Source organism: Anarrhichthys ocellatus, unplaced genomic scaffold, assembly GCF_004355925.1.
Source record: "Anarrhichthys ocellatus isolate YVR2014 unplaced genomic scaffold, GSC_Weel_1.0 scaffold48, whole genome shotgun sequence".
NCBI classification, from domain to species: domain Eukaryota; kingdom Metazoa; phylum Chordata; class Actinopteri; order Perciformes; family Anarhichadidae; genus Anarrhichthys; species Anarrhichthys ocellatus.
Window position 1 is genome coordinate 2752964 of NW_022280078.1, and position 10868 is coordinate 2763831.

Here is a 10868-nt window from a genome sequence, read left to right on the forward strand (position 1 = left end):
GTGTGTGTGTGTGTGTGTGTGTGTGTGTGTGTGTGTGTGTGTGTGTGGCCGTGGCCGTGTGGTTTGGATGATTAAAGAGAGCTACACTGGTGATGATGGAGTTGACACCCAGCCACCGTACCTCTGGGACAGAGGTTCTTGTTGAATGGGTCGCTGATGTCGCAGTCTTGTCTAGCAACTTCATTTTCAGTGCAAGAGATCGTCAGTGGGTTTGTTCCATTATTCACTTGCTTTAGTCAACGGCTCAGAGACAACTGTCCCATCAAAATACCTAAAGAGCCAGTGTGTAGGATTTAGTGGAATTTAGCGATGAAGTTGGAGATTGCAACCAACTGAATACCCCATCCCGCTCACCTCTTCCTTTTCAAGACTGCGGTAACGTGAGGCGACGACTCGCCGAGTACAAAACCGGGGTAACCCTGTTCACTTTGATCAGAGGCCATCCTTACCATAATAACACTACTATAGGAGCAGTAGAAGTCTAGAGATGTAAATCTTTAAACACAGGTCATACACTTTGAATGGCATATTTGCTGGGGATGTTTTTCAGTGGCTGATCAATACACATTTGGTGGTGAGACTTGTCGTTGAAAGTCTGCATGTTTCTGCATATTAATGCCGTCTATGGTAGCAAGAGTTGACTGACGTTATGTTTCGACTTAAAAACTGAGTCATGTTTGTGGTATTCATAGATATATCTTCGGTGGCATTATCCTAGTTTAAAAGCTCTCTAGCTAAATAAAATGTCCCTGAATCCCTTCCCTGAAGAGCTTTGTTTCCTTCACTTATGCAAAACTCTATTGAATATCACATATCCTAATTTAACTTCATAACAGGACCGCAACTCCTGTTTAATGATGCCACGTAATATCTGTTTTCAGATAAAGTCAAGTGCTCGTAATATGGCGCTGAGGTAATTACAAGCTGGTAGCATTTAGGTGAACATGTTTACCTCGTATACTGTATATTCTTATTAGCTAATATGTTAGTTGCTCAAAAGACGCAGTGCAATGCTTATGACAAGTTTAGATCAAATATTTAACTTGCAGCAATTTATGTCTCTCTCATTTGCTTGATGACAATAAATCCATTCATACTGTATATACACTGCCATTGTTCCTCCATAAACACACGTTTCCCAGGCGCTGTTTTGAGGAATGCGTTTTTCCGGTGGTGTGCCTGTGAGTCTCCCTGGGAAGGACATGAGCCTGGCTCTGCCTTTCACCCCGACCCCTCTGTGAACTGGATACACACACACACACACACACTCCTACCTGAACCACATGCTGCATTGCTACGATGAAATCTTTTAGTTGTGTAAACATTTAGCTTTAAATAGCGTGTTCTTTGAGTGCTATGGTGCTGTTTCCTTGAGACCATGTGTCCTCCCGTAATTGTCCTTGTTTATGAGACCGATGTTATGTAACTAAAAGAGTTTTGTTTTTTTTAACCTCAGTTCAGGATAAGTCTTATTATAGCACTGAGAGATTAATATCTTTATCCCTCTCTTTCTGCCCATTTCTTCCTGCCCCCCCCCCCCCACCTCTTTAACTCTCTCTAGGTTTTGTAAACTGAGAAGCCTCGGTCTGTCAAATAACGCCCTGTCAGACTTCCCTCTGGCCCTGTGCGACATCACCTCTCTCACAGAGCTAAACTTGTCTGGAAACCGTCTCTCGTCTCTGCCTGCTGAAGTAGGAGCTATGCACAAGTAAGTGTGCTGAAAGCAAAAGAAACGATGACCTCTGGGCTTCAGCTACTAATGATAACGGTGTTGATAATGAGGATGACAGGTATTTGCCCAAGAGCGGAATGTATCCTCAGTGAGCTGTACTTTGGTGACATCAGACAGGAGTTGTTTTCAATGTGCAGATGAATCCCTGACTGTGTTAAGTGAACAACTGGCTGCACCAGACTCCTGTGCAGGAGGTGATCAGAGTGCAGAGTCATGCTGATGCTGTCCCCGCATTAACAGGGAATTTGGGGTCAAGCACTTATTGTGTGTGGTTATGTCCTGTTTATATGTTCGACATGTTCTTTTATATTTTCTTCTCTTGTTGTTGTGTCCAGCCTCCAGACTCTCCTCCTGGACAGTAACTTCCTGGCTTCTCTGCCCGTGGAGCTGGGCTCTCTGGAGGGCCTGACCTACCTCGGCTTGTCCTTCAACTGTTTCAGCTGCGCCCCTCCCGTCCTGGAGAAACTCAGAGGCTTGGAGAGACTCTGTCTGGCAGGGAACCAGCTCTCTGTCCTGGATATGGCAGCACTGCAGTGGCTGCCTGCTCGCCACATAGATCTCAGGTAAACACATCCACACAGACTCTTTGACATTTTTAGATATAACACTGGAACAAAGCTCATCTGTGATCTAACACCTCCCAAGATGCTGAAGCCAAAATGAAACCAAATGATTCAAGTTCAAAAAGTTCATTCTTGCCTCTTTCCTTATGTTCCTTCTTTCTCTTGTATAGGCTGAACCGCCTTCAGAAGGTGACAGTGGGAGACTCGGAGCAGCTGGTCCACATCGTCCAGCTGGACCTGAGGGACACGGGGCTACAGGAGCTGGATGTTCGGTCTCTTTGTAGGCTGGAGCTCCTCCGCTGCGACAGAAACACTCTCTCCTTCCTCAGAGTCAGTGGCCACGCCCTCAAGAGCCTGCACGCCACACACAACGGTACTAACATTCATTATGTGCTGTGTGTTTAACAGATAATGTCTGGAGCTATACGTGTGTGTGTGTGTGTGTGTGTGTGTGTGTGTGTGTGTGTGTGTGTGTGTGTGTGTGTGTGTGTGTGTGTGTGTGTATGTATATATGTATATGTATATATATATATACACACACACACACACACACACACACACACACACACACACACATATTCAGATGCAGATTATAAAGAATCCCGCATGCTGTGTTTGTAGAGCTGACGCTGCTGGAGGTGCAGCCGGTGCCAGAGAATCTGTCTGTTCTGGATTTGTCCTGGTATGAAGACTATGAATACCTCACTGTCCTATTTACTGTGTGGATAAGAAGGCTATGTGCTTGTTGTAAGCTGGGGGCTGACTGTTTTGTGTGTTGTTTTTCTTCAAGGAACAAGCTGGGATGTGTCCCTGCCTGGGTGTGTGAGAGCAGCAGACTGGAGGTGTTGGACATCAACCACAATTCTGTTACAGAGCTGCCTGTACAGTAAGCAACGCAAAAAACACCTTTTTCACAAATTCAAATAAAAAAAAAAGGTGGGCAGGTGCTTGGATGTAGTAGTTTAATGGCTCATATAGCACATAATTAAAGATTTATTAAAGGCGTCATATAAAAAGCTGGCGATCTCACACATGAAGCTTGCAGAAGATGAGCCTTCTTGTAGCCAAAGTTCTTTCTTTGCCTGCTTTCAGACGCGAGTAAAACATTTCGCTCCTCTTTTCTCTTTTTGTCTACCTGCCCAGGAACAACAGACGCACATTAGCTTCGAGCTAACTCTGGTGCAATCACTTTTAATTGTGCGCTGTCTCTACTAATATTCACAAAAATTGTATACAGCAATGTAGTGCAACATGAAGTGGACATGCACCGATTAAATTCAGTTCAATTCAACTTTATTGTTCTTAGTTTTGTCATAATGTCGTTCCAAGACTCATCTTCCCAAAAAATGATGAAAAGTATAAATAAAGTGGCAATCCTTAATATTTCGGTTTCAGTGATTTGTTAACACCTCATTTACTGGTGGTGACAGTTTTATACTACAAGTCCCAGAATACTGGGTTAACAAAACAAACTATTTTTGTTTTCATAAAGAAGTCATGCAACAATTGGCCTGATCTGATTGTATGTTGCACACTGCGAACAGTGCAAGTAAAAGCAGTGCGTTACCTCCCTGAGGAGCTTGTCCCATGCAGCTCTTCATCTAACAGCTCACTGTGGCTCCTCCTACTTTTTCCATTACTCTCTGCAATGTTTCAAACTGATCGGATGTCACAACAATGACCGTCATCTCGCTTTGTAGACGCATTTCTGATGAACGATGGAACGATGCATTTCCACTTTTATTTCATCAGTTAAATGCTTTTAATGTGAAGTTGTAGCAGTAAATGTTAGGTTTGCATTAACAGTGCACAGGCACCCAGTTCATAATACTGCAAAATATATTTCCAATACTTAAATCAGTGGGCCATAGACTCAATCACCAATGTGTTACCTCATTCCACTCAACAAACATTTATTTCAATGAAAATCTTCGAAAACTATTACTTGTGCAACAATTCTATAAGAGGAAAGGTCATTTTCGAGTGGGCTGACCTGCAATACGCTGCACATACAGATACACTGGATAGTAATAGAGCTGCTGCGTCTTTAAATAAACACATTATTCCAAAAGGTCTCATCGGTACCTGTAGCAACACGCCCACACCAGTGCAGTGCTATTTGCAGTCTGTGTACAGCCTTTGGCAGCAACTGCTGTTGCCTTCGCAGACTAGTTGATCATTGCTTTTTTGCATACCTGTATGATGACAGTGGTCCAGCTACAAGCTACATGAAGCACCAACGTAAATCCAACTCAAGGTCATGCACTTGTCCAGCCAGCCGTGCTTCAAGAGTTAAACCTTTAAAGTGAATAGGAGTTAAACGCTGGGTCGCTGTAACATAAGGGCACACACAATACTGTCGTCATCAGCGTTCACACCGACAGCTTTACAGTACGCATGTATGTTTGTGTGTCGTGTAGGCTGCTGTCCAGTGGGAGCCTGAGGAAGCTGCTGGCAGGCTGGAACCAAGTGTGTCGGCTGGCTGAGAGGCTGGAGAGATCGCAGCTTGAGGTCCTGGACCTCCAACACAACCATCTGACTGAGCTCCCACACAACCTGTTCATCAAAGCACAGAGGTGCAACTCCACAGCACGTCTATTTCCTCTCTTTTCTCTTTCTTTATTTCTCGTCTCTTCACGTGTGTTTCACGTCTTTCTTTCTCTACTTCACCCCATCCCAGCTGCAATGTTCTTTTCTTTTTGTCAAGTAGTTTATTCAAGTACTAAGTTTGTCCTCTCTGTTGGGATTTCATCACAGCTTGAGGTACCTAAATGTGTCGGCCAATAAGCTGGAGAACCTCCCTGCGGCCAGCCTATCGGAGGACAGCTGCAGCAGCCTGGAGGAGCTCTATGTGACCAATAACAGCTTGACAGACAAGTGTGTCCCTCTGCTGACCGGACACAGCCACCTCAGGGTGCTTCACCTGGCCTACAACCAGCTGCAAACCTTCACCGCCAGGTACAATGCAGGACTGTACATAAACTGAGCTTGCAAAAAGAAAAAAAAAAAAAAAAGAAGTGAAATGCCTTGCTTCAGAATCAGGTTTAGGTCACGAGAGAGGATGAGTTTGATAAATGTGGTTCCCAAAAATAAAGCCTGCAGTGCCAGTGCTCTGATACGACCGTACCTCCACCCCCTGCAGTAAACTGGCCCGACTGGAGCAGCTGGAGGAGCTGGACCTGAGCGGCAACAGACTGAGGGCCGTGCCCACCACCATCCTCAGCTGTCAGCGTATGCACACACTCTCCGCCCACTCCAACTGCATCAACGCGTTCCCCGAGGTGCTGCAGCTGCCAGAGATCAAGGTTAGTCTGTCGTGGAATTAGTTTGGGAAATAAAGGAGGAAAGTCGGCGCATTCTGCTGAGAAAAGGACAAACAAATCGCCGAGTCTGATGCAAATTTGTAGTGATGTAGCAAGGTGAACTGACCCTCTGTCGCTCTCTCTCTGTGCTGCGCTTCCTCAGTTTGTCGACCTGAGCTGCAACGAGCTGACTGAGCTCACTCTGCCGGAGACGCTTCCTCAGAAGCTTCAGGAGCTGGACATCACAGGCAACCCTCGCCTCAACCTGGACCACAAGAGCCTGGAGCTCCTCAAGTATGAGCCTGACAGATCCTGCATCAGCAATAATAATAAGTAATCTGTGGAAAATGTATTTCACTCATTGACTCATGATCTTTTTTTGTTATATTTCTCCTCTTTGCAGTAATATCAAATGTTTCAGGGTGGATCCATCCCCTTCTGCTCCGTGTGTGAGCGAGAGCCACGGGGCCCCTGCAGTCTGGAGCCACGGCTACACCGAGGCCTCTGGAGTCAAAAACAAGTCGGTCTCACCCCCCCCCATCTATTTATGTTTCTATTCATCTTCTCACTGCCATCTTTTCCTCCTGAATTAATGGCTGTTATTGATCTCTTGAAGTCTATTAGAACACAATTAAGTAGTGAGTAAATGTAATTTAGATTATTTAGCACTTTTCCAAACCACAGAGGTACAAAGTGCTTTCAGAATATTGCAGGCAGGATGAGATGAAGCTACATTACACATGAATAACGATGTTCTTGTTGCTCTCAGGCTGTGTGTGGCTGCTCTGGCTCTAGACAGCTTTTGTGGGATTCGTGAAGCTCTGTATGGAGTTTTTGACGGAGACAAGAACGTCGAGGTGCCTTACTTGCTGCAGTGCACCATGGGAGACGTGCTGGCAGAGGAGCTTCACAGAGGCCAGAGGCAGGAAGATCATATGACCAACACTTTCCTCACCATGCAGCGGTAAACCACACAGCTTGAGTAAAATAATCCCCCCCTGAAAACGCTGCCGCGGCTCATCACAGTGACGGACGAGCATACACGCTCCCTTTGCTGAGTCTTTGTGATTTTGGTCTCCTGCAGGAAACTGGGCACAGCGGGTCAGAGGATGGGGGGTTCAGCGGCTCTATGTCACATCAGACATGACCCGGTGGCTCCCGGCGAGCGCGGCGGCTGCTTCACGCTGAAGGCCGCCAACGTCGGCAGGTGCCAGGCTGTTTTGTGCCGCGACGGTAAAGCTATGCAACTTTCCACCACACACACCGTCAAAGAGGTGCCGGAGTACCAGAGGGTCCGGCAGCACAACTCCATCATCACCGAGGTAAAGACCAACTCGTGTTCCAGGTGTTGTTGATGGTGATTTGTGTGCACTAGTGCTTAAACGATGAGTTGATTAATTGATTTGCAGATTGACTCATAACACCTCATTATTGAGGTTTTGTCTGGAAAAGCTAGATAACAGCCTCTTTATCCCACTCTCCTACAGGATAACAAAGTCAGTGGCGTAACCGACTCCACCAGAATTCTGGGTTACTCCTTCCTGTGCCCGTCTGTGACCCCCAGACCCCACGTCTCCACGGTGACCCTCACCCCGCAGGACGAGTTCTTCCTCTTGGGCAGCCGGGGCTTGTGGGACATGCTGTCTCCCAGCGAGGCGGTGGAGGCGGTCCGGAACGTACCGGACGCTCTGGCCGCCGCCAAGAAGCTGGTGACTCTGGCTCAGAGCTACGGCTGCTCCGACAGCCTCAGCGCTGTCGTCATCCAGCTCAGCATCACGGAGGACTGCTGCTGTTTCTGCGAGCCGCTGCCGCCCCCTCACAGTCCCGGCCCGGGCACGCACCCGTACCCGGCGAGCGGCGATGGCGGAATGCCGCTGCCGCCGGCCTCCTCGGGAACAGCGAGCGACCTGAGCAGCGAGTTCAGCACGTCGGAGATGAGCAGCGAGGTGGGATCCACGGCGTCCTCCGAGGAGCCGCCGCCTCAGACCGAGCCCCTCGCGTGTCACCTGAATCCTCTGGGGCGAGCCGGCACGCGGAGACCGGCCTGCGGAGGCGGGACCTTCCACAGACAGTTCTCCGGAGCCCTGTCTGACAACGGGGTCGACAGCGAGGACGAAGAGCCCATCGCTGGCGTCTTCTCCAACGGCAGCCGCGTCGAGGTGGAGGCCGACGTCCACTGTCTGCACCGCCCGATGCCCCAAATGCACACTCGCGCTCAACCGAGCGTGTACGTCCCTGCCGCCGTCGCCTCGCACCACGAGCCGTCGCCTCTTCCCTTCTCCTCCCCGTCTCCCTCCCCGGTCCCTCCCTCCTCTCCCTGCCTCAGCGGGGAGGGTCAGTCGGGGACTCTGGGCCGCAGGGCCCGAGCTAACGGCTCCGTGGCCTGCCAAGGACGGAACCAGGACCTCATAGAGGAGGCGGCCGACGCCCCCGTCAGGAAGCAGGGGGGCTACTTCAACGCTCCCGCCCAGCCGGACCCCGACGACCAGCTTATCATCCCGCCAGAGCTGGAGGAGGAAGTCCGGCAGATCATCCAGCAGCAACAGCAGCAGCAAATTCAAACACACAACCAGCCAGCACACAGCTACCAGAAACCTGCAGACTATTTCGTCACGCCCCTTTAACTTGTGCTCCACCTCTACAACAGCTGGTGTCATCTGGACTGTCTGTTTTGGTGCTCTGCATTAAGTCGTATCGCTCCCTCCAAAAAAACCTCAGAGTTTTCTGAACATGCTTCTGGACCAGCAAAACTGTGTTTTTGGTATGGTTTCTTTTGTTATTCACTTAATTTTTTTACTGTTGACTCTATGCCCCTTGAAACGCAATGCAATTTTTTATAACACTTTATGTTGATTCAACCTTTCACATCTAATTCATTTTGACCATATCTTTCATTTGAAGAAGCACTTTGAATGCTTTTCATTGGCCTGTTGAGATGCATTCTATGTAAAATGGTACTTTGCGATACGGACCGGTGTGTTTTTGTGTTGTAGCAGACACTTCTCCCGTGTGTCGCGGCTGATGGCCTTTACAGTTGTCGGAGTTAGTAGGACTGTTAAACTAACTCCTAGGAGTTTGACACTTTAAAGTGACCTCGTCACTGAAGCGTACTAATATTCTCTGAGAGAAAAGATGATTACTTCAGAAGGCTGATATTCCAGGTTTCTGTTCTCGGGGGCGGGTAGTAGAGTGCAGAGTGGTGCTGGGGGGGGGGATCATACAGTGACTATCTCAGAACAGTGTTACAGACATCTTGTTAATGGCAAATCGCACAAAAGAGCTACTTTTACTATATAATAAATTAAAGTTTTCAGATAACGACATGTTGACTGAATTCTTGTGGAGGGGGGGGGGGGTACTTGTATTTTGCCATCTGTTTTGTTTGTCAAGAGCTTTTAAAGGCTTAGTTCACAGTTAATACACTTCACACACACAATGTGCTTCTCATGCAACCGTATCTTGGCCATGCAGATAGTTTGCGTTTTATTTGACAAGGATTACAAATGTGTGCTTTCTAGACGGAATCTTGTTTGTGGTGCACAAGACATTAAAACGTCACTTATGATTTTTCTTAAAACAATGCAGGATAATCCCAAGACCTGGCCTGGTTTTCTTTTCATGTTTGAAGGAACATGAATTTTCAGCAACTATTAGTAATTTTTAAAGAAAATAAAAAAAATGCCAAGCATTTCCTAATTCCAGTTTCTCAATTGAGAGGCATGAACTACTTGCTGCTATTCTATGTGATTGTAAACTGACTTTTTGGGGGGAATTTAGACTGGTGGTGACAAAACAAGTTACTTAGAGACATCACCTTGAGTTTAAGGAAATAGTGATGAGCATGTCCTTTCTACTTTTGTGACATTTTATATACCAAACAATTAAGACAGTAGTTGTCAAATTAAATTAGGGCTTAAAATAATTCAATGATTGATTTCTCTACCAGTTATAATCTCAATTCATTGATTGTTTGATGTACAAAGCATGATGTAGCATCCAAAACATGTCAATTTAATATGTCATAAGACAAAAGAAAAGCTCAGAATCATTACAGTTGAGAAGGTGGAACAAGATCATGTTTGGTGTTTTTGCTAGTAACTGATCAGTTCAGCTCTAGATACATCAATAATACAACTAATCCATTCACCTTTATTGCATTGGGTTGGCAGCATAAATCTTAGAGGATATATAAATGGATGGATTTCAAAAGTTGCCACATATGCTGAAACTGCATCGCTGTTGTGCAAACCACTAAAAATGTGTTTGTAAATTGGGTGAACTGACCGCTTTTAAAGATCTTAAAAATCTAAATATAAAGTTAGGGAACTGCACAACCACAACGAGCAGCAACCCTGCGTTTCTCTCAGCCGATGTCTCGTTAGTGCAGCTGGGATACAATCGCTGCATTGTGTCATCTGAAAACGGTCAAATTAGAACTCACTCTGGAGAATTTCATTTGTTAGTAATTAAGTCTTGGCTGAAGAGTTTGCAACAGTTACATCACCGCTGTGTCCTTCTTGTGTATGTTTGGCCCATTGTGTGACAGCAGAGAAGGGAGGGGGGGGCATAGAGCGGTGATGTCATGGCTGGCAGGCACACAAGCTGTGTCCCAATCCACCAGCTGCATCCTTCAAAGGCTGCATTTGTAGACCGCTTGCGTCACAGCGGCTGCCACGAGGCGGTCCAATTTCCAAGACTCCTTCGAATGCAGCCTTCTACTCCCAGATTCAGAGGACACGACTGATGGATACAGTTACATTAGCTCTCATCCTATATTACAGTTACATTACCTCATCCTATACTTTTACTAAGAGGACAATACACTTCTGATTTGTTATTGTTGCTGTCACAGAGGTGACAGTTGTGACAGTCATCTTTTTCTTTTATTTATTTAAACCCACAATAAGACATGTAAATGATTTGTGTATATGCTGCTGTGTAAAATGTGTCAATCTTAAGTTTGCGTCCTTGTGTTAACATTATTGATAATGGTTTCTCTTTTCAGCGGCTGCATCCTTCAGAGGACGCAGCCTTCACGGTCTGATCTAGAATCCCTGCTCAGGATATACGTATATCTATATATATCTATATCTATATATCTATATATCTATCTATATAGATATCTATATATCTATATATCTATATATATATATATATATCTATATATATATATCTATATATATATATCTATATATATATATATATATATCTATATATATCTATCTATATATATCTATATATATATATCTATATATATATATATATATATCT

General features: G+C 45.9%; 1 protein-coding gene across 1 annotated transcript in view; it reads left to right on the forward strand.

The window, feature by feature from the left end:
- Positions 1 to 10569, forward strand: part of LOC116395702 (PH domain leucine-rich repeat protein phosphatase 1-like) — a 17452-nt gene extending 6883 nt beyond the window's left edge. Inside the window, exons 5-17 of the mRNA XM_031869774.1 lie at positions 1562 to 1708; positions 2068 to 2295; positions 2466 to 2668; positions 2917 to 2977; positions 3086 to 3181; positions 4716 to 4871; positions 5053 to 5253; positions 5438 to 5600; positions 5761 to 5891; positions 6001 to 6117; positions 6367 to 6561; positions 6682 to 6919; positions 7085 to 10569. Of these exons, the coding sequence (XP_031725634.1) occupies positions 1562 to 1708; positions 2068 to 2295; positions 2466 to 2668; positions 2917 to 2977; positions 3086 to 3181; positions 4716 to 4871; positions 5053 to 5253; positions 5438 to 5600; positions 5761 to 5891; positions 6001 to 6117; positions 6367 to 6561; positions 6682 to 6919; positions 7085 to 8221 (3073 nt within the window). The 3' untranslated portion in view covers positions 8222 to 10569. The remainder of the gene's footprint in view (positions 1 to 1561; positions 1709 to 2067; positions 2296 to 2465; positions 2669 to 2916; positions 2978 to 3085; positions 3182 to 4715; positions 4872 to 5052; positions 5254 to 5437; positions 5601 to 5760; positions 5892 to 6000; positions 6118 to 6366; positions 6562 to 6681; positions 6920 to 7084) is intronic.
- The last annotated feature ends 299 nt before the right edge of the window (positions 10570 to 10868 follow it).